Source organism: Echeneis naucrates, chromosome 15 (genome assembly GCF_900963305.1).
Source record: "Echeneis naucrates chromosome 15, fEcheNa1.1, whole genome shotgun sequence".
NCBI classification, from domain to species: domain Eukaryota; kingdom Metazoa; phylum Chordata; class Actinopteri; order Carangiformes; family Echeneidae; genus Echeneis; species Echeneis naucrates.
Window position 1 is genome coordinate 4,948,854 of NC_042525.1, and position 25,608 is coordinate 4,974,461.

The 25,608-nt window shown below is 44.5% G+C and overlaps 2 protein-coding genes across 5 annotated transcripts in view; one reads left to right on the forward strand and one right to left on the reverse strand.

The window, feature by feature from the left end:
• On the forward strand, window positions 1-20,085 carry srfb (serum response factor b). 4 transcript variants are annotated; one of them, XM_029521418.1, is made up of 8 exons: window positions 1-843; window positions 4,418-4,684; window positions 13,020-13,260; window positions 15,508-15,672; window positions 15,984-16,094; window positions 16,490-16,687; window positions 16,808-16,909; window positions 17,688-20,085. In XM_029521418.1, the coding sequence occupies exons 1-8, from the start codon at window positions 211-213 to the stop codon at window positions 17,723-17,725; spliced, it is 1,755 nt and encodes a 584-aa protein (XP_029377278.1). In that variant the 5' UTR covers window positions 1-210; the 3' UTR covers window positions 17,726-20,085. The 4 variants fall into 4 exon arrangements, with proteins under 4 accessions (XP_029377278.1, XP_029377277.1, XP_029377279.1 ...); XM_029521417.1 differs by having other exon boundaries at window positions 16,808-16,884; XM_029521419.1 differs by lacking the exon at window positions 15,508-15,672 and having other exon boundaries at window positions 16,808-16,884.
• Window positions 19,947-25,608, reverse strand: part of fhip2a (FHF complex subunit HOOK interacting protein 2) — an 11,190-nt gene continuing 5,528 nt past the window's right edge. The window contains exons 12-17 of the mRNA XM_029521408.1: window positions 25,000-25,146; window positions 24,818-24,908; window positions 24,545-24,688; window positions 23,423-23,563; window positions 22,818-22,921; window positions 19,947-22,733 (exon numbers count right to left, since the gene is read on the reverse strand). Coding sequence (XP_029377268.1) covers window positions 22,622-22,733; window positions 22,818-22,921; window positions 23,423-23,563; window positions 24,545-24,688; window positions 24,818-24,908; window positions 25,000-25,146 — 739 coding nt within the window. The 3' untranslated portion in view covers window positions 19,947-22,621. The remainder of the gene's footprint in view (window positions 22,734-22,817; window positions 22,922-23,422; window positions 23,564-24,544; window positions 24,689-24,817; window positions 24,909-24,999; window positions 25,147-25,608) is intronic.

The following is a 25,608-nucleotide window of genomic DNA, read 5'->3' on the forward strand; positions in this document are numbered from 1 at the left end:
AGAGCCAGCCGAGCCGGGATCAGGGATCAGGGATCAGGGGGTCCTGGGGGCCGCGTCACTTTTCAAAGTTTGTCTCCGTTGTTTCCTGGAGGTGTCTGCGGACCCGGTTTGTTTACATTTTGTGGCCCGGCGCTTGTGCACGCTTTGCGGCTGTCAACGCGCTCCAGCTCGCTCGGCTGGCGGTTTTGGACACTCGGCCCGGTGAATATAATGTTACCGAGCCAGGTCGGATCCGCACCATCTGGAAACGGGTCAGCTTCGGGCAGGGGGACCGCAGGACACGGCTCGGGGGTTGTCGGCAGCGGGATCCGTCCCGTCTTGATCCGAGCAGGGCAGGCGGTACCGGGGGTCGGAGAGAGACCCGGGGACAGGGACGCCGTCGGGATGCTGGGGGCTAATGGTCCGGGGGGTCCGAGAGGAGCCAGGCCGGGCAACTGCACCGGGGTGACCCCGCTGCAGACCGCCGTGCAGGGCGGCATGGTGGGGCTGAACGCCGGGGTGGTGCTGCCGCACGGAGCCCGGTTCGACCCGGACAGAGAGAGCGCTCCGCTCTGCAGCGGATCGGATAATGACTCGGACTCCGGAGACGATGACGACCCCGTGGGTTCACTCGGGGACAGCAGGAGGGGGGTAAAGCGGGAGAGAGGGGAGATGGAAGCGGCGGTGACGGGGCAGGAGGTAGGAGTTCCTCCCGGAGGGTACGGCATGGTGCCCGGGGGGGTCGCCGGGGCGAAGCCGGGAAAAAAGACACGTGGGCGCGTAAAGATAAAGATGGAATTTATTGACAACAAGTTAAGACGATACACGACTTTCAGCAAGAGGAAGACGGGGATTATGAAAAAGGTGAGTCAGATATGTTTTTTTTTTTTCCTTCCAAGTCACTCACCACGTATGACACAGTGGCGCCCAGATGTTGGCTGTGCAGGTGGATCACACCTGAGGAGACATCCTGGTTTTTATAAAGATGTCTGGGACTCCCAGCCCACTTTCACTTTTTACTTCTGATAAAACACAAACTGAGTGGAGGTGAGGAAGTCGGATCATTTGTGACAGACCCTGAGCCTTAAATAAACCTGAGCAAATGACAAATCTATTTATGACCATTGCCCCCCTCCACTGCTATGGCACACACATGCAGAGGCCTCCAGATCACCTAACACTCATTCATGCACGCAGACACTCACGCCTTGGAGGCTGCACTGAACCGAGGCTCTGCTCTGTGGTAATGAGCAGCAGCAGCAGGACTGTGGGGGCCAACAGCTGACCCGCATCAGAGGACAGTCAAAGAGCACTCAAGCAGCCCAGACAGTCCGGCCGAGGGGGGCCCTGTTGTGCACATTGTGGCCTGACGCAGCGATTTGTGTTTGTCTCAGTTTTGTCAGCTCTGATAGTCAAACAGCTGCCTTTAGAAGTGACAGAACTTCATGAATGATGGCCACAACTGCAGCAGCAAATCACACTGAACTGGAAATGCACAACTCGACTACACAACCATTCCCTTGGTTGATTTCTGCTATGTGGCATCAAGGCATGTGAAGTTGATTGTTTAAAGTCCGGGTCAGCTGTTGATCCGGGACGCAGCAGTTGTTTTGGCCATTCTTCGTCATGACTTTAAATAAACACCACGTTTTATTGCAGCGCTGGAGCTTTCATTCGTCCTCATGTTGCTCTGATGCGCCTGTTCTGTGCACACCTCTCTCCTTCTTTTTCAATATATCCCAGACTGTTGTCGTGGAAACTGGGATGTCTTTACGTAGGCTCTTGGCAACATTAACGCAGTTTGACACACCGTGGGGATAGAGATTTTGAAAACGTTGCCTACACTGTGTCAGCCATCACAGAAACTGACAGGTGGGTGGAGTGGGAAGCTTCATAGTAAACTGGTTTCAGATTGGTTTGGGCTCATGTTGAAGGATGATGGTGAGCAAAGTCTGCGTCTTCTCAGTTCATCTCTGATCATTTCATGGTAACACTTTCACAATACCACATTTTACTGTATTAATGGATTACTCAATGTTGGTGGTTCCTGTTTTTTTTTTTTTTTTTTTTTTTTCCTTTTTCTTCCATTATTCATCCAGGGAAGGGCGGGGTTTTTGTGTGTGTGTGTGTGTGTGTCATGTGGAGTTCATAACGTACATAGCTGCTCCGTTCCATATTGGTTTCAACACAAGCTGTGTAAGTGGGCTGACATACAACCTCGGTGTTCGGGGCCTGGCTTCTCTAAATGTCATGTAGTCATTAGCACCGTTGTTATCTACACTTTCTTTCCTGGTGCTGAAACAATGGACTGACAGAAAGTCAACAGACTTTTTATCTTTATGGATTTCTTTGACAACGTCATTGGATACAAGCAGAATTGGACTCCCAGAACTTTCAATGGACATCTCATGTCAATTGTGGTCCAAAAGTCTGAAACCAAGTGGCTGCACTTCTTATTAATTATTGATGGATAAATCAATGTTTAATCCATAATGACAATTCAATCAGCTGCAGCCCTGGACACGGCTGAAATGAACAGGGTGAACAGCTAGGACTCAATTTAACACTTATTTTTCTTACTTTGGTTAATTACACTTTTGCTTCCAGACTTTTTGTGTAACTTATTAAATGTCAGAGTTGGAAAAGTATTCCCATACTATCCCTGATCTTCAGGTGACCCCTGCACACGGCTTGTTTGGCAAGCACACCAAATATTTGCTTGTTCCAGGTTTTGGTGTTTCTCTTTGTTCATGCACCACCCAAAAATGAACAGATTATCACACTGACCCTCTAAAATAATGCCTGCAAGCAGCAGTTCCTGATTTTTGTACCTTAACATTGCTGCCACAACAGATATTTTGGAGGGATTTAAACTAGCAACTGTTATGGCTAGCTATTGTTGAATTGCACAACTTTGTAGGGCCTTTTTGGTATCTGTTTCTTTTGCTCCTTCTCTGTATGAAATGTAGGCCGGACAAATAATTTCTACTTTGCAAAGGAAGCAATTACAGCCAGATCTGACCTGACACCCCCTCAGCCACACACACACACACACACACACACACACACACACACACACAATCCAGTCATGCATATTTATAAGAAAACCAGAAGAGCAAGGAAACTTACTAAAGCATTGTGTAGATCTAGCTTGTGCCTCCACCTTACACACTTAAGCTGACAAATTAGTCTCTCACTGTCTTGGGCGCTGGCCAAACATCAATCCGTTGTCAGACACCCTGCAGCCTATCGGGGGACGTGGTGGATGAGGCTGACCGGAGCTGTGCAATTCATTACCTGCTTCTGTAAAGCTGTATCAGCAGCGGGTGAGATGAGTTACACAAACAGTCAGAGGTTCCCTCAACACCTTCATCACACACAGTCAAGTTTCAGCTGTTCAGGTGCAACAAGCACACTGTGGCAATCGAGTAATTAGAGAGCCGCTTATCATTGGCCTTTTTTTTTTTTTTAATCCCCTCCGTCATCACACCATCGCACTCAAAAAGGTGTTATGTGGTCAGCTCCGGCTTGAATGCAGCCATATACAGAGGACTGGGCTGATACGGCTCATAATGAACTCAGTGTTACAGAAGAGAAAGCATGATGGAGTAGACTGTGGTGAAAGCACATTTTCATCACAGCTCAATAAAATCTGTAAATTTGAATGTGATCTGTCGCCTCCTCCTCCTCCTCCTCCTGCTCCTGCTCTTCTCTCTGTCTGATGGAGTATTGCGATCCAGCTTACAATTGCGCATTTATCAGGTAGCTCTGGCTGCGCTGGGTGCACCAAGGTGACGGTAATGGCACTGTGCCTTCGCAGCACTAGAAGCATCCTCCACATAAGTGATGACTCATTTAGATAAAAAGGCTTTCTCAGGAGTTCACCCTGGGTCCAGCAATCGGTGTGTGATTGGCTCTAGGTGTGTGTGTGTGTTGGATGGAGTTGTTTCGTTGTGGTTTTCCTTCACACTGAGGGAGGTGGTCTTTGTGCTGTATAATGAAAGACAAGGCAGGCGCAGTGTGACGGTGGCCTCACGTTTCACAGCCAGCTACCTCTGCATGTGGAGAATGATTCCTCAGGACGGGGTTACTACCACTCCCCCCTGCCTGTGCAAGCCAATCCCCTGCTGCAATCAGTCTCTCAGCTGTATCACGCGCTCTATTCTGGGAGCCTTATCTCATGTTATTTTAGCGTTGTTTGTGCTATACGTCAGAGTTCACCACTGGGGTGTTTTGGATCACCTAATTCTGTTATCCAAGAACTCTGGATTACGTGAAGTAGCCCAAAGTTGTCTTGAGCATTTTCCCCACTGAGGTTCATCTTTCTAATCTGTTTAGTTTGCAACCTAAGACCGAATTTGGTGAATCAAAAATATATTTATGCTGTTTGGACAGCACACATGCTCAGGTACCTACTTTTCCTTCTTTCTCTTTATAGGCCTATGAACTCTCCACCCTGACGGGAACCCAGGTTCTGTTGCTTGTGGCCAGTGAAACTGGTCATGTTTACACTTTTGCCACTCGCAAACTCCAGCCAATGATCACCAGTGAAACTGGCAAAGCCCTGATCCAAACATGCCTCAACTCGCCAGACTCACCACCACGTTCGGACCCCTCTACGGACCAGCGCATGAGTGCTACGGGCTTCGAGGAGACGGATCTCACGTACCAGGTGTCGGAGTCTGAGAGCATGGGCGACACAAAGGTGAGTTTGGCCTGCTGCACCTAACTTCAGCGAAAACCTGTACTGATTCCCTCCGATTCGCGAGCAGTGGTGCTGGAGATCAAGTCTTTGAGCCTCACTCACTCTCTGCTCTCTAATTGGGATGTGAATTGGGGGGAAAAAATGATAAAGAATAACAGAATGGTTATATTGGAAAACCTCTCCAGAAAAGGCTCGACAAGCACACAAAGACAGCAAATAAATCAAACCCACAAGCAGCTGCGGAAAATAATGTTTCTCCTACTGTAAACCGTTTTGAACTTTTGCCTGTTATATGCAAGTGCTCTGTGTAGGGTTTGTGGTTTGGTTCTGAGCACCAGGTCATTTTTTAATTGCTCCTTCAAAGATCTGCAGATGGAGGCGAGGGCAGATACGATTTGGGTTTTAGTCTGCCCTACTCAAGAGAACTGTCTGCTGTATACCTCTTTGACCCCTCATCCAGGAGAAGCTTGCAGCACTTGAAGATAAATCACAGCAGGTCTGGGGTGTATTAGGAAGAGAAATATGCAGCCTGCTATATGGAGGACTTTGGTGTTTATCTTTGATTTTTTTGGGAAGGTGCTGTGTCGCGATCGTGGATGAAACGCAGAGCTAGTCAAACAAAGATTATAACTCTGGACATATTGGAATATCAGACATTTTGTGCAGTCCTAAAAGAAATACTGTGTTTCCTTCTATGTTGCTGTGTGTGTTCTTAACTCTGAAGGTTAGAAGTGACGCCAAAAATTCACTTTAAGTGTCTACACCTTGGCGCAATCATGTGCTGAAAGCTGAGATTCCCTCCATGCTTTACACGGCTTAAGGACGCCCCTTTGAAGACGGACACTTCCAGGCCTGTTTGCCTGCGTGCTGTTTTTACGGGACACTAACTAACACGTACCATACACCGTCAGGGATGGGAGATCAACCTTTGCCCGTTAAGCCACTCTCATGCCCGCTCTCCTCATTGATAAAAATTAGATTCTGCGTCTGTTGCCATATATGGTATGGTTTCCCTGCCTGCTCTCTTGGCTGAGGCCCCTCACATTCCTTATAAGCTGCAGCTGTCTTTGGAGTCCTGTGACTCCCCCCCCACCCCCCCACCACCACCACCCCCCCAAAAAAAAAAAAAAAACTAATTTAGTGATATGGAGGGGAGGTATGGATGTAGATGTGAGTGGGTGGAATGGAAACATTTGAACCATACATTACATCCCGTTCCATGCGAATTTTCTTTATGTTGCTGGCAGTGTCGCTCTGACCTTTAACCCCGCTGCAGTGGTGAGTACAGGAGACCAACATGCCCCCCCCCCCCGCCCAACTGGCCCAATGATCCTCACGCAATAACCCAGCCAACATTGTCCCTGCTTTGTAAACGTCGGGGTCAGCGATGCTGTTATGATTTGGGCATGGCAGATGGAGATGGAGGATATAATTTTGAGCGATCATCTCGGTGCAGTAGATGGCTGTGAGCACCTCTGGACACTATTCATCAACAGAGCTGTATGTCACACATACAGTCCAAGGCAGTCTAAACATTTCAGCATGTGTGTGATGGTTGGAGGAGGAAGTGGAGGACAGTTTGGAGAAGTAAAGGAGCATGAAGTCGACTCAAAGTCATGTGACGGGAGGCGTTCTGGTGCTTAAACATTATTACTTTTTCAGGATTGAGGAAATCAGGAACTAAGGAATTTAGGAAAATCACGTTGACAACTACTGCTGCTCTAAGCAGGAATGTATTTTGCTGTTAAGTTGCATCAAAGGAAGGAAAATACACATGTTCTCCTTCTAGTTGAGATTGATATCACTTTCTTATCTGACTGCTTGATGTTCGGCTACACACAGCAGACAGTTAGCTTAGCACAAAGACTGGCCTGGCTCTGCCTCTGTGTGTCTGCTGGTTGCCTGACAACATCGGTGGCCACATGGAAAATAGTTTGAATAGCCGCATGACCACCTTTATAAAAAAACACACCATGTCACTATGGATTTGGTATGTTACCTTAGGACAGAGCTGTTTCCACCTGTTTCCAGTCTTTATGCAAAGAAAAACAACATCTGCTGCTGAATCAGACTGTAAATATCAGCATTAAGCTCCTTCCCTGAGGATAATATCCTGAAACATTATCATAATGGATGAATGGACTGTGCACTTCCTTTCTCCTCCTCAACATAAACGCCTCCCTACACCTGTCCACAGCAGCGCACCACCAGCCGGCCTGCTGTCGGCCTTTGTCTCTGAACCTCGATGTGGGAAAACATGACAGCTGCTAGGGGAATGTTATCATATTTTCCCCAACTATTCACCCAAATTAGTTTCTAAATAAATTTCTGCGGCGTGAAATGGCCCGTGCAGTTCTGCTTCACATCGCTGCTTCGCATCACACCGCAGCTTGTTTTCATAGCTGATGGCTCTGCGGTAGTGTTTGTTGAAGTTTGGGGCTTTGAAAAGGCTCTGAGCCACATTATTATCATCTAATCATCTGAAGATGGCTCCGATGTGTGCCTGAGTCTGGGTCAGATCTGACTGTGCTACTGAAAACTGAGCTCACAATGGAGGGCACGGACGACGACTTGGCTGAGAAGGACGATTCCAGTGTTGAGATACGACGTTAAGGCAAAGATTGTGTGACTTACTTAATGTCTGCAGAACCTTTTCTGTTGGGATTTTGCTCTCAGCTCAAGGCTACACATTAAATTGTGTTATTGGAGGGCTGCTAACAGGCATTGTGGGAAAATGAATGTCTGTTGTTGAGGGGAAAAGCAGAGCACACAGGGAATTAAAGGACAGCACAACGGAGAAACAACTTCATCTTCCCTTCCCTGCTTCCCCCAGCAGATCTGTGGATACATCAGGGCTGCTTCTTCATACTTGATGATTCTACAGCGCTGATGCTTTTATGCATTTTGGGATTATTTTTATCATATCTAGGGATATTTAGAGATAGCAAATCCCACAACTCCCATTTATTGCTCAGACAATCCATATAAGCACTAAATTCTCAGTGTCACGTTATCCCTCTGCTCCTCGTCTCCTCCCTCCTCTTACTTTCTCTCTTCATTTCTTTACTCTCTCTCTTGCTGCTGCTTTCGCTGTCAGTGCTGTTGCTGCCTTGATTCTGTTAGTTTATTTGTTGCTCTTCCTATTATCACAGATGATATTTCCATCGACAACATAATTTCTTTCTTTCTTTCTTTTTTTTTTTTTTTTTTTTCAAGAAATTCTGAAGCCTGAAAACTTCCAGACTGAGGCCACTGTCCTGACCACCAGCTGCCATGTTTGTTTTTTCCTGCATCGTGGCCCTTCGGAGACACTGCGGCAGATTTGACAGCCTCATTATTCAACTTATCCATGAGTGTGTGACTTTGACTTGGTCTCTCATGAGAAATAACACATATTTCAGTAGTAATTCTGTCTTAACTGGGAGGTGTATTTAGACGATTAAAGTATTTATCTTTTCACAGCTGTCTGCTGTTCTGCCGTCTCGCTGCTGCCATGAGGGCAGAGTGGGGGGGCTTGAAGTAGGTGAGAAGAGACAATCAGGGAGATAATGGAAAGTTAATTTACTCAGATATGTGCTGTTATCGAAGGGCGGCCGCTGTGCGGCGAGGTGGTGCTGGTGGTGTCGGAGGGATTCTAACAGTGCCTGCAGCGTGTCGGCTTTGTTAGAGGGGGAGGAAAGCAACATTATGTCACCCTCCACCTTCAACCCTCCCCCTACCCCCTTCTTCCACCCCCTTATTTTACAGCAAGCAACTGGACAGGTCAGCCGCCATTGGCTGCACCTCCTCCACTTGGGCTGCCTTGCCTTTTTTAGCAGTCCCAAATGGAGCTGCAAATTCCATGTTGCTGGCAGGTTGACAGACGGGGAGATGGGAGCCAGCAAATGGGAGATTAGACGAGGCCCAGCCACCAGTAAACTGCACAATGGGCTCTCCAACCAACATTGGACTAGCCTGCCAGTTGTCACCTTCAATTTGCAATGATTAATCCCCCCATGAATAGGGAATCATTTGCGTGATATTCTTTTTAATTACTCTCCCATTTCCTCTTCCTTTAAAAGTGGGCTTTTTCGTGTGATATCCGTGAATGTGAGGAGGGCAAATGAGGCTTTTATTCTTTTACCATATATAGACTTACTAAGGCACAATTTTTTTTAAGCACCATATTGAAGGAACTCCTTGAAGAGCTAAATGAATGCATTTCCTCACTTTTGAACTTTTGCAGCACCACTTGTCTAAATGAAGAGCCTCAGAAGTGAGAGTGCTCGTGTCTCATAGTTGGCTTTACTGAATTCTCTCACGTGTTAACAGGACGGTGTGTGTGACAGTGAAGATCTCTGCTGCTGGAGTGAACCAATGTCACTCTCCTCTGTACTGGATCATATAGCATGTTATATAGCGAGCTCTCAGAGGCTGTGTAGTCTATCCTGGTGAATTCATTGCTTATTCCAGACACCTCAGCTCTCTGTTTGCACGAATATAAATTGTGACTTTGTTTTTTATGTTCTGGTATGTCATTATACGAAGTGGAGTGTTTCCCTGCCTCGTTCTGGAGAGCAGCGGTGAGGACGGTTTAAAAACATGGGAGTTACAGATGGGATCAGCGATATTAAATTTTAACTCTAAACCAACAAATTTCATCATAATTCAGAGTCGGCAGCCACCTCAGCTGGTATCCAACATGTAGTGAGATGTAGTATTATTTACTGTATGGCTACAATGTGCCAAGTAAAAGATTAAAATAAGTTTTTAAAATTTTGACAAAAAATTGCTGTCCAGAAACTGAATGAGGAATCTCGTAAGAGAAAAAAACCAACTGCTAACTGTGGTATCAGAGGATTGTCTTATAAAAGTATGTATGAGTGGAACTGGTTTCCATTGGCACTCGTGGAGATAATGGGATGTTTTGGTGTGAACAAGTGTATGAGAGGCAGCTGGAGATGGAAGAGGAAGTGTTGGTGCTGAGGCTTTGGCTACATCACAAACATGATTCTCTGCACTCTGACGGAAAGCATTACACCACTGCGGCCTGTGTTTACTATGCACTGCCTTGACTCTGAACTAAAAGCTCGAGCTGTTTATAGGCCGGCCAGTTGAGCAGGTGACACATGGAGATGGTCAAACAAAGCAGTAGGCCATGGAGCCCAAGAGAGATAGTCAGGAAGCCTTTGGCTTAAAACCTGGATGCTCAGACGGGTTTCACCGTGTGAAGGCAGAAACACGGTGACCTTGTCTGACGTCTTTTTAATTTTTATCAAAGAAACCAGATGAGGCAACTCGGGCGAAGTTGCTCCGTGTTGAGAACTGCTCAGCATCGGACGGCGGCCATCACATGTGACCTCCTGCCACCTCAACTGCCCTGGAAAGGGTTAACCCCCCCCCCCCCCCCCCCCTCAGAGGTGCTCAGGTTTCCCACCAGCTGTCTGTACTCTCAGCTGTCTGTACTCTCACCCCCATCCTGCCCCCCCCCCCCCCCCCCCCGTTTTGCACCTCACACAGGTCTGCCTGGGCTTAGCCTGCCTCTCTCACACACTGCCACGCTGCCGTTGGCTCCCTGCACGCACTCTAACTGGCTTGAGTTTCCTTCCTCTAACGATGCCACCATAAAGATTTTTTACGTGGCGTAATGACGTACAGTAATATCTGTAACGCCTCGACAGTGTGCTTGCTCCATTGCCTTGCGAATATTAATGCATCAACTATTACAGAACCTCACAATTGGAAAGCCTTCTGGTGGACCGCTCGGTGATGAAAAGCAGGGCTGAATGTTGAATAGTTTGAGGTGATTGTGTGAATTTATTCACCCAACAAGCTGAGTTTTACCTTTTTGGTCAAAAGAGTAGAAACACTGTGAGCACTGTGGGTAGCCCTCCCCCTCCAACTTTCCAGCTGCTGTTTAACTAAAGAGGGAAAGGACCTTGGACTGTCAGAACCGTCAGCAGAGGCTGGATCTGGGTGGAAGACGAGCTGTCTAACTGCTCAGTACTCTTGTGATCTTGGTTCTGTGTATTCCTGTTGATTCAGAGCAGCTTGTATAAGACAACACCTGCTTAGCCATCTGTATGTAGTGAAGTCCAGAAGACTGAGTTAACTGTAGTTATTATTCATCAAGGGAAATCTTAACATAGTTGCAGCTCCTTAATAAGGATAATTTTTTTTAAATGTGAATTCAGATATTTTTTAATTAATTAATACATTTTTTGGTCATACACTGAAAAGCCTATCAAACCAAACTCGTATGAAAGAAGAATTAAATGCTCAGATGTAAGTAGACTGTACTGGGAACTTGTCTTCACTGTAGCTCCACCTCCATGTTTGCATGATAGTGTGTGGTTGGACGGCCTTATCAGTCAAGTCCATGTTGGGTCCTCCAACTCTCACCCATGTAATCAGTCACATATAAAAACCAACAGAGAGGTAATCCTGTCCTGCTCGCACACATACTTGTCTGCTATTAACAATGACAGTGACATATTGAGAATGTCAAGCTCGGACGCTGTGACATTACTCCTTCACTTGCTTACCCAAAGTCTGCTGAGACACATAGTCGAGTCTCCAGTCGCTCAGCCTGCACCATTCACTCACCATTTCTACTTTCATTTTCATTTCATTTCACTTAGAACGCAAACTGTCCCATCGTGCCAAATGCTCCTCCACTGGATCCTGCACCTTCTCTCAAAAAAATATCACCTGGCGTGAGAGCCAGAAATGAGTGGTTTTCAACTTGGAACCTACAATATCAGACAAATAAAGTTTATCCCCAGGAGGTTTCCCTCAAACAGCCAACAGGGTCGGCGTGGGGCAAATTCCAGAGACAGAGATAAAAAGACATTGTCAGAGTCAAACCAGGAGCAGGCAGAGCCAAGCTGCTGACTTACAGTCCATGGTAAAGGCCGAGCAACAGCGATACTGGATCCTACGTTTCCTACGAATATATTTTATCAAATGTTTTACAAATGTATAACTCAGACTGGGATGTAATGAGTGACTAATGAACTACATAACATGCTTTTATTTGGCCTCCATTATTTTTATCATGTAAGATAGTTGTTGGCCACGCTGTGATTTTGATTGTATTTAGATTAATTGTGCAGCTCTTTCCAGGCTTTTTCTAAACACACCCCCCACTGATTAATTTACGCTAACTGGGAACACGCTGCCTCCATCGATATGTCACTTTGTCACAGTCTGTTTTCTGCACTCGCATCCAATCATCTGGAATCAAACCCTCCAAGAATATTAGACCCAGAAATACAAACTGCAGGTCTGGCCCCACTATCACACATCATCAATCTCATGTGATAAGTGTTTTTCTAAGCGCGTAGAAACAGGCACGGTGGGTTTAGATGTGCTTCATAGTCCTGGCTTAACGCCTACCGTGCTCTTATCATGCAGCCCACACACCAACACATCCTGCTCTGCTGTTCAAAGGATGGTCACATTAGTGTGTGTTTTTGATGCTACATTTCTCCTCCTTTTAATCTCACGTTAATACCACGTTTCGCAGACGAAATAACACGTTTGGTCAGTTAGTTGTTATAGTGACTCAACAAAAGATGCATGATTTCTGTTCCTCTTTGGTTTAGCTGGCTGGATTTTAATTTGCAGTAAGGAGCCAGTGATGATCAATGGCTGATGAGTATTCAGGGGTCACAGTAATCAAAACACACGCAGCTCTGTTACTACACAGCTGCCGCGGTTGATAGATCTGTATGGATAGAAATGGCGACTGTTGTGTCACCATCGAATATTAAAACAGATTTTTTTTTTTTTTCCTCCACTTGCTCTTTTTAAGCAGAAGAAGAGCAGAGACGCTCAGAGGAACATTTACTACGCTGCTTAGTATCTGACATATGGACGCCATTATAGGGGTCCCAGCCTGTTTCTCTATCCTGTTCATGTCATTTGCCCCGAGTCTATCAAACCCCACTGTGGTTTCTGTCAGCCATCAATTGATCCCTGAACATACTGCAATTATTAGTCTCCTCCGCATGCCTCCCCTGCTTTCAGAGGAAAAGCCCCATTAATGACTGTTTAAGGACCTCGTGTGAAACTTGGATTTTAGTTTTAAGTGCTCTGGATTCAGTGTTTTGTTTTTTTTGGGTTTTTTTTCTTTTTTTCTTTTTTTCCTGTTAACAGAGTGGAGCAAATGTGAATGGCTCATTTGGGTTAAACAAACAAAGAAACCAAAAAGCCTGATGATGTCACCACAGTTACCTCGGATTTGACCTGAGCTTTCAGATTTATAGAATGTTCTCTTCTTCATCCTTGACAGAATCTAGTGTCATCATCTTCATCATGTCTCTGAAGGATCTGCTTCTCCTTCTCCACACAGGATACACTGAAGCCGACGTTCACGGTAGCCAGCCTACCGGGCACGACCAGCAGCTCCCAGTCCACGGTACCCACCACCTCCACCACCATGCAGGTGAGCAGTGGACCCTCTTTTCCCATCACCAACTACCTGGCGCCCGTCTCGGGGAGCAGCAACGTCAGCGCCAACGGCACCGTCCTCAAGACTGCCGGCACCTCCACGGGCGTCATGCAGCTGCCCGGTGGCTTCACTTTCATGCCGGGTAAGTTCGGTTCCAGGACTTTCACAAATCCTCACTCTCTCTTCTCTGTATGGCTTGTTTATCTAAATCGCATTCTTTACATTCAGAATGAGACCTTTGCAGACCTTTTTGTGTTTTGTTAATGTCACTGTGTTGTCTGGATTATTAGCTGATTAGAATTTGAATGATGTGACCTCCACCATCATCTTGTGGGGGGTTGTGTGTCTCTCGCTCTCCAAGCTGTTCATGTCTCACAACAGCTCTTCACAGCCCATCACAACCACTCAGCACCCTCGGTTTTTACAAAGCTCCCCCCGAGAATCCAGGAAAGCCATGTCTATTGATGACTGGCCCTGCCTTTGATTATCACTTGGGGACAGGAATAATTAGATGAGAGGGACACAATAGACCTGGCAAAGAGGGCTGATGAACACGGCTGCTAATTAGTCATGAATATTCAATAAAGGAACAGTGGCTTGTGCTGAAATTATAATTGAGGTGTACTTTGTGCAGCCGGAGCTTTGTGACAGAACGGTCCTGAACTAGACATGCCCCTTCATTAGGGGCGACCTCACCGACGCACGCTGCAACACGGGGGATCAGTGTATCCGCTCAGTGAAGACTATGAGGCAGTGGGGATCCCTAAAGGGTTTCTAAATTGGCTTCCCCCAGTAATTATTCATTACACATCCTTTTCATGCTGGATGTGCGGGGAAATATTGGATCTAGATTAGGGGGGCCCTCCACGAGGGACCAGTGAACATCAAGAGATCAAGATTCCCCCAAAGGCAATTACGGCTACCTCAATTTCATAACAATTTAATTTGATATTGTCTGCTCAGTATAAGCCGCTCGGCGTCCATTTGTTTGGACAGTCCATGACGAGGCAGTTTGAACAAACTCTGACTGGAGCATTCTTTTCTGCTGTCTCTGTTGTTGTTGTTGTTGTTGTTGTTACCATCGTGTGCACAGGAGTCTGTGGCACCTGTGAGCTAAACCTCATCAGTCTCCTCTCAGCACTGGCAGCAATGTCACTAGCAAATGACTGCAGCGTGTCGGTTGTCAGCGCTTTGACTCAACCGGACGGACAGACACACCACACCCACTAACGTGTCCTATGTGTTATTTTGACTGACAGCTGAAGGACAGCCAGGCCTGTGCGTCTCCTCCCGTTCTGTCCACCGTCTTTCTCCTCCTTTTCCACGCTTCTCTCCCTCGCCCTCCCCTCCCGTTCCACTCTCTCCCTCCCCCTGCTGCTCTCTCCTCTTCACCACCTGTCTGGCACATAGCAGCAGTGCCCGGTGGAACAACACCCTCCTACACTCAAACCTCCTCAGCTGGCAGCTTGAACAGGCCTGCCCACCCCACTGCAGCAACTGTCTATAATGAAGCACATGACAAAATGTGAGGGTGTGCGAGTCATGTGCTGAAATGAGAAATCTGCCATTTGTTGAAAAAAGTCACATTATTAAAATGAAACATTGGAGCTCACAGTCATACGCACTCTTTACAGTTAGAATATATCACATTTTAGATTTCATGATTCATCTTTACATTTTAAAATTGCCAGAGCAATAAATTATAATTACAGTGCTACCTGGCACAGAATTTAACACCAAATTAAAGGTTCCCTGTGGAGCCTTTGACCTTGAGTGGTGCAATGTAGCGTTATTTTCAAGCGGGTCCCAGTTTTGTTTGTAATGTGCACACGCACAGGGATGCAAAACCGTTTGCACATGCACAAATACGGTGCAGTTCACATCCTGCCGTCGTGTTCAAGCACCACAGTTAGTGTTGATAACATGCCAGCAAATGTTGCAAAATGCCAACAAAGGCAGGCAACACATTGGCACAAGCAAAACACAATTTGTGTCATATTCTGAGAAATGGCTTTGCAGAAAATGCACATTAAACACCAAGTGTAAACAACTCATTTACACCTTTTTAAAGATTTACTGTTTTAAAATTGAAGTCACTCACATAGCTGCTTTTTTGTGCTGCAGCCATCTTATTCAGCCGTTTACATACAGTACATCAACAATGGCAATAATTTATAAAATATATAAATATAAAACCTTTGAGTGAACCTGAGCTGGTTCATCCTGTTCCTGCAAATGAAGACTGTAGAAATGTCTGCTGCCTCGAAATTAATAGCTCTTTTTCAGACTGTACTATCCTTTCGCATTTAGTTTTATCCTCCGTGTGTGCGTGTATGTGTGTGTGTGTGTGTGTTTGTGTGTCTTTCTGTGTGCGTGCGTGCCCCTTCAGCAGGCACTCCTCTTCCCCCCGGCACCCCCACCATTCCTCTGAGCCAGCTGCAGCAGCACTCCCTGGCCCTCCAGGGGCAGCATGGTCAGGCCCTGGCCGCCGCCCAGCAGCCACAGCAGGGGCAGCAGGCTGTCTTCCGCTTCCCTGCTGCTGTCTCTCTCACAGGTGACCTGCCCCGCATGCTGCCACCGCTCTGCCTGCTTTTACTGATCATGATCACGTCATCTGAAAAGGCCGCTGCACATTCTGTCTCCTCGGCTGTCGATTGTAATCATGCACCTTAAGGTGGTGTTGCTAACGCTTTCTGCATGACGGCTTTGTCTCTCTCAGCTAACAGTTCTGCCGGTGCTTTTTCTGCAAGTGCGCCTGCATGCCAACCCCATCGCTGCACTCCACATACCCCCCACTGCTCCCGCCTGTGTGGGGTGTTTGATGAATTACTGGAGCTGCTGTGTGCCCTCTGTGTGTCTCTCCAGGAGCAGGGGTTCCCCAGCAGCTTCAGGCCATCCAGGTCCACCCCAACACCCAGTCCACCTCCAACAACGACAGCAGCCCAGAGATCTCCCACACCTCCACAAACTCCACCGGTAGGAAAGACTCTCCTTCGGCTTGGATTTAAGTTTCCTAAACTCCACTTTGGCCGCTCCTAATGGTAGAGAGAGATCGAAAACTGATATAATCTAGTTGAAGATTTATGAAGTTTCACCTGCCTAAAAATTCATTTACAGTTTTTGGCTTTAAAATGCAAACATAAAGCTTTTCTGTGAGTCGATGTAGTGTCCTGCCCTGTTTTGTGCCACACAACAGACCCTCTGGCATTTTATTGTTGGTCCATTCTGTTCACGTTTGGGATGAGATGAATCCTCTGAGTTAGCTGTTGAGTTTAGATAGATGTGAAGCGCCATCTGCTGGCCCACACGTGGTCACAGCTCCTCCTCTGAGTGTGACTGGCTTTCTTTCTCCCTCAATGCTCGTCCTTCAGCAACAGTCAGTCTCCCAGCAACCATCGTCACCTCATCAGTGCCAACATCCATGGCTGGTCACATGATGTACCCCAGTCCCCACACAGTAATGTATGCCTCCACGCCAGCGCTGGCTGACGGGGGACTAGCTGTGCTCAACGCCTTCTCCCAGGGAACCTCGGCCATGCAGGTGTCTCACACACAGGCCCAAGACTCAGGTGAGCTGCTGATCAGCCGTCTGAGCGCGCTAACTTTCTGTTGGGTGACAGATGCGTATTGATGTGCAACCTATAAATCGGAGCGCTTGCTGATGGGAAATCGTATTTTTTGTCCCACAGGTGCCGTCCCTCAGGTGTTCCTCACGGCACCTCCAGGCACGGTGCAGATCCCTGTCTCAGCAGTGCAGCTACACCCAGTACGGCAAGATCTGCATTTTACAAGTGAAACTCTCATATTCCCTATGCAACCAGCATGACACGCGTCCGCACTCATGCATCCTAACAGAGCACCGTCACACAGAGGCTGCAGGTTGTCGCCTGCTGCCTCTTTGTATGTATGTGGATGATCGGCCGGCATCTTGTTTTACCTACACGTGCAAAAACTAAACAGAACACCAGTTACTGTGCATGGAAATGAGAAGTTTGATGTTTTTATCCATTACGGAGGCAAGTCCAGTTTAATGATGAATTTATGCCAGTGCTTTGAGGTATTAATTAAGTTTCTTTCATATATTGTGTTATTTCTTAATTATTTGTGACTCAGAAAAAGCCCAGAGAACGAAACGGCAGACTTTAAAAACACATTTGGCCTGTTAATGAGAATTTCACTCTGGGGCCACGTGAGATGCAAAAAAATCATTTAATTTTCAGGGAAAAAAAAATCTGAGATGTGATTTCAGGAAAACACGACCCCTCTCATCTATAGAATAGGATTTGCAGGCCGGACGCCTCTGCAGCAGCACGGCACTAATGTTGCTGACAATGGGCAACAACGTTGAGACAGATTTTATGCGCTGCAGTTTGTGTTTCTGTTCCTATTTCATGTTGCAGAATACGAGCATCTTAACTGTTATAGGAAACACCAGCAGCTATTAGAGCCCCATGATGAACAGCATGCAGTCGAGCAGGATCTCCTCGTGTGCTGCGTGCTGTGTGACGTGTCGACTTGCCGTTGGCCGTCTGATTGGCTCCTCGCTGACATAGCTGCGTTGTGTTGCAGATGGTGATTGGCCAGCAGTCGAGCGGCAGCAGCAGTAACCTGACCGAGCTCCAGGTGGTCAATCTAGATGCGGCACAGAACTCGAAGAGCGACTGACAGACGGCTGGAGCTGTTTAACACAGCAGACCCAGGGACAGACGGACAGACAGACTGATTGACATCTCTATTTATTGATGCCTTCTGACAGGATTTCACATCACACTTCTGAATGTGACTTTAAAGAACATATATATCTCTATGTATAGATATAGGGTTATATATGTATAAACATGCAATCAAGGGCATATGTGTGGCTGACCTGTATACAGTATGTTTTGATACTATATATATATATATATCTCTATATCTAATGCATAGGAAATATATCACTACATCCATCATCGGAGCCCATCTTCTATGCCATTAGATGGTGCCCTTTTGTGTGTGTGCGTGTGCATTTTTTGTTTTTTGTTTTTGAAAATGTGTAATTACATGTACACACACGGCAAGGTGCCACAGCTTCACACCAGCCAAAGAGACATTTGTCTGAATGTTCCAGTGTGAGCAATTTGTGCCCAAGTGTGTATGTGTCTGTGTGCGCGTGCATACATATCTGGGGGTTTGTAAATGGGCAAGGGAGATGCTTACAGGCTTTAAAAAAGGAAAAAAAGATTGAGAAGAGTAACGTTTGGAAATGTACATAATTTCTTTTCCTTTTTTTTTTTTTTTAATTGATAACTTGTATTTTTAGGCTGGTTTAGTTTGTGCATCAGCATGTAGTTGTTTTTTACGTAGTGTTTTTTTTTTTTATGTACATGAAAATGATTTGCATAAAGAAATTGAATTATTTACATAAATATGTAAAGTAATTTAATATACCGTCATATGTTGAGATACTGTCTAGCTGTTGGGAGCTTTCACTACAAGATGGAGAAAGAACGCTGGATGTTTTTCTACATTTTTCTTTTGATTGTGACATTTGCAGGACTGTCCCTGAAACAGTATCAAGTACTGGGGTCACAAAGCATGAAGCGTAAGACATTTGAGTTGTTGTAAATGTATTCTTGGCTTTGAGCTGGGAACATCTGATCATTCACCATGACGTCAGTCTTGCACAGGTTTTTTTTTTTTTTACCCCCAAATGATGCCCTGATCTGGCACTTTGAGTGTGGGAACTACGACAATCTGATGGAAATCATTTTCATCTATCTCAGCTGTTGGCATAATGCTACCTGTATGCTCTCACTGATGTGTGTACAGTTACGTCATTTTTAAAAACAACTTGACCATCACAGTTTAATGCAATTAAGTGACTTCAGACTGAATTTGCTCACTGACTTTGCAGTGTGTGACGTGTGTCCACTGTAAACACCATGCTCTGACTTGCCTCCACCAGACTGCAGGATTTTATCTATGTGATGCGACTACTGACATGCGTCAGGGCATTGGACACAAACCTTATTTAACAAGATGGAAATTCCACTTATTACTGCAGTCTAAGCACAGTGCTCATCGTTGTGCTCTCGATGCTACGATGTTACAACAGTGATTATTCATATTTTATAATATCAAGAATGAATCTTAATTTGGGAAAGTGACTTAAGGTACCTTAAGATCTGACTCCTTTAACCAGAACTGTAGGACCTTAGCTGACTACATTCAGTGTGTACCTCAGCGATCATGAATGAGTTATTAGACAGAGCCTTCTTTCTGCACCATAGTGCCTCTTTTCCACGGCTGATTTTTCAATCACGGCAAGGTAAGGATAGGAAATGTAGGATTTACTTATTTCCAGACCGCCTAACATGACTGGACCTGTCATACGATCCTCGGCTGTGCCCAGAGAGGAAGACTTTTGACCCGTTTCCACAGAATTAGTTGGTTGACTGAGCACGGCAGGCTGGGAGCCAAAGAGAATCTGACAGAGGAGAAAGTACCCATGCGGACTGCTGTTCGGTTATTTCACTGGTAAGAGAGGTCATTTTCACGCTTGACGCTCTCTGGTCTGTTTCTGTGGGCTACATGCTGTCATGTCATCCTGCAGTGCTGTTTGAATACAAAATAATAATAATAATAATATGCTGACGTTCAATCCTCCCATTTTATCTGATGGGTGTTCAGAAGGATTTTTTTAAAGGAGATTTTTGAACAGAATTGGTGGTTTTCACCTCATCATAGAAAGAAATGGTTATTTTTTTGTGTATTTTTGTTTTGTTGTACAGACTTTTTGTAATAAAAACAAGATAAAACACAATGAACTGTTCAAAGAAAAAGCACATATCCTGCTGAAGAACTTTTTTTTTTATTGGGACGGAGAATGTTAAAGAAAACCATATTGTCCTGAATGAGTCCTAATACATTTGTATAACAGCAGTGATGAAATGAAGAGGGGTGATGAGGAATAAATGAACTGCAGTGATGGCTTCTCATTACTCTGTGAAGCAATAGGAGGCAGGAGGAGTGAGCATGCACATTACCTTAATGTTCCAGTTATGCATTGCACATTCACATGATCAAACTGGCCTTGAGATAGAACCTCAATCCTGTTTCACACCAGAGGAAAGAAGCAAAGAACGTGACAAAATGCAGCACAACGATACAGTGATTGGTCTAAGCTGACACGAGAAAGAGAAATCAGTTGGCATCAGATTTTCCACTACACCGAGAGTCCTGTACATCTTCACGAACCAAATAAAGTCTTTGTAACACAAGAGAAAGAAGCATAATCAGATCACAACAAACTGTAGTGGAGCAGAAACCCCTTACACATCGATTCTAGGAGTCCTCAGAGATCCACAGTGTGAAGTAAGGCATCGTATCTCCCTGTCAGAACAAAGTGCTGACAGCTAAGAACTCATCACAGCCGGCTGAACTGCTTTTTTTTCTCCCTGCCTTTCTTTCAACAAAGAAAAATAAGGTATAAGCATGCAATTACACCAGGTAGTATATCTCTATTGCTATTGTACACATACAATATACAACTGTACAGAAAAAGTTGGAAAGATAGCTGATTAAAAAATGCATGATTGACAATTTAAAAAAAGTTTCCCGTTAAAATAGAGATGTTCCTCCTGGTTCAATCTCTTTTTTTTTTTCTTTTTTTTTGGTTTATGAAACAACACATTTGGAAAACAAACAAAAAAAGCTTTTCACTGTGTTAATTTACATTATGAACAAGGATGAAAACGACAATGTGCAAATCTGATTCCATGCAAGCTGTTGCATAATGTAGCTTAGGTGCTTAAGTGATATGAGTTAAAGGTGGTGCCTCAAGAGAGTGGGGAGGAAAAAACAAACAACTTAACATCAGGAAATAATGGCTTCAATCAACAACCCTCCACAGCAATTCGTTCAGTCACACCTAAATAAGCTAATGGCCAATTAGACCTATTTACCAATTAAGGTAACATTCACACTGCGAACATAAGATGGGAGCCAAAGTTAGAGCAAGTAGTATCTTCAATTTAACTAACTGGAACCTCATTTAATGAACCTCTGATCCGAGACATGAAACTTTGATTTAAAGTTGCCAACACCCTCCAGACTTATCCAGGAAAACAGGCTGTTCTAGCAAAGTACAACACCATGAGATCATTTCAAGATCAGCATGAAATAGTAACACTGCCATTAAATGCAACACAGGAAATGATGATAACCTTTGGAGGTAAACTATGGATTCTTAGTCTTAGATTTCTAAACTGGGGGTGTGCACCGCAAATATTCTTTTCAAATAAATACAGGAATCTAATCCAGAAATTGGAGGTGTTGTAAACTAAAATCCAGGCTTCTGATCCTCTGTGCCATCCCTAAAATAACAGCGGTGTAAAAAAAAAAACTAAACAAAACAAAACAAAAAAAAAAACTATATAGAATATATTATGAATAAAACACTGTGCGTTTGAGAAATGCAACACTGAGTCTGGAGAATGACATTTCAGAACAAAAGCTAATGTAGAATCTCTTTCCACAATTTTCCAATCCAAAAACAAGCATGAATAATCTTGAATAATGTAACAAGTGCAATATGATGACGTCCATGTGCAAATTCACATAACTTGCAAAATTCACCATTTCATTGAACAGAAGATGATGGATGGTGACATCTTTGGGTGACAGTGATTACAAATGAGCTTTGACAGCACAAGCACTTAAAGATAGAGGAAGGACGAAGGAAACATAAAGAAAAGCGTCTGCTTAGTCAATCTTGACTATTTTAAATTCTTCCTTAAAAAGGCAACCTGAAAGCAAACAAATAAATAAGACGACTTGGCATTTAAAATGAGTGCAGTATCATAAAAACTGCGGCTCAGCATTTATGTAACTACAGGTATTTATAGAGACTGAAGGTAGAGGGTATATTCCCTACAGCCTCTTGTCTTCAAACAGACAACATGTGATGGGGTTAAGATAAAAATGTTTCAGAAGGAAACAAGTTTCTGTAACTGAATGGTGTGACACCACACACTAAGGCAATGATGTTTACAAATGGGTGACAATGGGACAGAAAATAAATACACAAACATCTTTTCTCCTTGACGTAGTAATTACAGGGCAACCATTTTTTGGCTGGTGAGAAAGAAAGATGGAAGTGGGTGGGGGCAGTGAGAGAAAATGCAGAGGCTGAAAAAGTCCAGTGAACATCTCTCTGCACCTCAGCCTCTGTCCTCCTCCTCCTCTTATTCCCCTGCCAGCTGGGCAGTGTCTGTGCTCTGACCTGCTCAGAAACAAGACCAAAGGCTTGTGGACTGGTGGAGCCAGAGAGGCCAGAGGAAGGGGTGGGTGGGTGGGGGGGGGTGATGAAACCCATCTGTGTGGGTTTAACAGTCTTGCAGGGATGAGCAGTTAGTGGTAATGTTTTGCCGACCCTGTGCAACCAGTAGCACCACACCCCAAAGGCCCAGTTTTACCATGACCTGTCTGCCTGGCCGGGGCAGATGGACGAGCAGCAGGAAAGGTTATGGTGAGGAGGACGCAGCAGCATGGTATTTGACAAAGGCGATGGCTGCCAGCTCTTTGCAGAACTCCTCTAGCACAATCACACCCTCCAACAGAGTCATGTGGTCCACACTGAAATAGGAAAAGACAGATTAAAAACCCCCTTCCACAAAATAAAAGGATGATAAATGTACAAATCCACGTGGAAGTACATACTTGATACCCTCAGGCTCCAGACCTAATAATCTCTTCCTCACGAGCAGCAGTTTGGGTGTGAAGTCCGGGATGCGATGAATCCTCAACATGAGATCTCCCACCACCTAACACATGCAGGAGAACCAAGCAAATGAAAACAGACTGCTTTCATCTCTGGGTAAAGGTTTAACACCAATGACTGTGATAATTACCATAAACAAAACAAGATCGTTTTTATAAAAAAAATTTTTGCCAGCCATTTAACTGCTGTTTACTTGGTGTGGGATGGATTTCAAAGAAAAGTAGCTGGACTGATTCACAGAACAGAGGTGGTACTTTTCCAGTAAGACGCAGGTCAAGTAGCAGCACGCTCACAAGATTATTGGGAAGTCAGATTCAGAGAAACACTTGGCTCGAGATAAAAGCCAACAAGTATCTCAAAAAGGTTTATTTTTCCATTTTTTACCTTTCTTTTCTTTGCACCAAACATTTCGAAATACAACATTTCAAGATACTACATCTGGCAAAACAAGGAAGAAATCTCAGTGTTCTCAGAGAACTACAGGGACGTGTCGGCTTCAGTGATGGATAAGATAACCACTGCATACTCTAGACAGCAGTCTTACCCGGACGATGACAGAGAACAGAGACCTGCAGCCGGGTGCCAGGCTGATGTAAGGGTCCAGCAGGTATTCGTGCAAGTGGGGATGTGGTAACAAGGACAACTTGGACAGCACAGCAGTCACCTGCAGGTTAACATCGTAGGGCTGGAAGACAGAGGAGGGATGAAGCAAAGGACACTGAGAAAGGAAATGACAGGAAACTTCAAAATCTATTCATGAATCGGACTGTGTGAAAACCAACGCATTAATAAATAAGTGCCTCGCATTAGTCAGCTGTTAATGAGAAACACATTAATTAATATAAACAGTCCCTTGAAGCATTTAGGAAAACAAATTAAATAGTTGATTTCCCAAAGGGCACAGAAAACACAAACACATTTTGCTTCTGAATGTCTTTCTGTCTCCACCCCTAACATAATTTGTCAAACATGTTTATTGCAAGTGTTTGTTATTTTCGGGTTTTATCTAGCAGAAAATAGATGGCCTCTGCATTTTCAGCAGCTCATTTTTTTCTTCGGTTTGCATTTGTGGAAACATTTCCTGAGCTGAGAAGCTCATTTTCATTCAGCTGCACTGAACCATTCTCCCGCTGCAAAAGAAAAAAAATCATGGTTGGGCATTTTGGGGTCGTTAAAGATCATCTTAATGTGAGTTTATACTCCTCTGTGACAAATAAGGATTTTGTGGGAATCAGTAAAAACAAATTATTTCTTGTACTTTCTTTGACCCTAATTATAATATTGTAGATGCAGAAAGTTAAATTTATTCATTCTAATGTGGTTATAAATGTCAAATTGATTCAAATGATTTATCTCACAAAGTTTTGCTTTAGAAAATTACCATCAGACATCCACTGAGTCGAAGGAACTTGGTATTTCCATCCATTTAAGGTAGATTAAAATTTTCAATCAACAGTTCTTGTTTTATCTGTTTCATTAATTTTATAAAAATCAATATTGCTTTTGTGATTTCCCAATGATCTCTTTTACTTGGAGTATAGCTAGTTAGATTTGTGGATTATTAGAGCAACAAATAATATGTATAGTATATATAATAAAATGGGCGGCTCTTCTGGACAATGCCAATATTACAATGGATGTTCATTATATGGTGAATCAAATTTACCTGATCAAGGATCCGACCCATCCTATCAAAGAGAACCTTGAGGAAATGTCCCTCGAAGAATGGGAGGTCCAAGTTACACTTTTCAAAAGGCTTTGGATTTCCCCTCCAGTCCCACTGCTGGCAGACGCCACAATAGTCCCTGAACTGAGAGGAGCAAGAAATGAGCAGACGTAGCTAAAAAGCTGCCTTAGGGATTATTAGCAAGAGTACAAACGTAGTTCGAAAAACTGAAAGTGATTTTCTCCTTCACGTCCTGTGTATCAGAAGCCTTACCTGTCTGTGTGCATCTCTGAGGTAGGTGTCATATCCTGTGCCTTCAACGTGATATGATGACTTGGCCTCATCAGGCACCAAGCACAGGAAACTGTAGGAATACAACTGCGACAGTAAGACCTTTAAAAAGTAGAAATGTTGAGAAAAAGTTCACAAGCTCCACCATAAGCAAGAATGCACACCTATTGACAATCTTGTGGACCTCCGTCTTCCCGTCAGACTTCAAGTGGTCAGGACTCTGCTGCGGAGAGGAGCTGAGCCAGTCAGAACCCAACAGCCTGCTCTCTGGAGAAAGGTCATCACCAAACAGTGGATCCTCTTCAAGATCTCTGTACAAAGAAAACACGTTCATTGGAGATTATTTATAATTTTCTTCATCCCTCAACACAATAAGTAACCTGATTTAAAAGGACACACTGCTGACAATTAAGTACAGTTAAGAAACCGTATGTGCTCATTTCAAACAGAGAGTTCAGTGATACATGAGCTGATGCAATTTATAGCAATATGGGTTATATAATGTGGCAAGGGGATAGATTTTTAATTGAACTCATCCAGAAGGGTGTGTGTTTGAGGATATACTTATACATGCATTTAAAAAAAAAAAAAAAAAAAAAAAAAAAAAAAAGGGCACACAAGTACAACTGCCTAGATGGTTCTTTATCGAGTTAGTTAAATTTGTATAGAAATTGTTCAACTAGAAAATGAGACAAATCGCTAAACCCCATTTGGCTTTATGTCTTGGAATTTTCATTCATCACATAAAACAAAGAAGAGAAAGCCAAGCAAAT

Bases quoted from the DNA above. Each gene is read 5' to 3' on its own strand.
- srfb (XM_029521417.1), top strand. From the start codon at position 211: ATGTTACCGAGCCAGGTCGGATCCGCACCATCTGGAAACGGGTCAGCT. The intron at 844-4,417 runs GTGAGTCAGATA...TTCTCTTTATAG, and splicing joins AGACGGGGATTATGAAAAAG to GCCTATGAACTCTCCACCCT. The intron at 13,261-15,507 runs GTAAGTTCGGTT...GTGCCCCTTCAG, and splicing joins TGGCTTCACTTTCATGCCGG to CAGGCACTCCTCTTCCCCCC.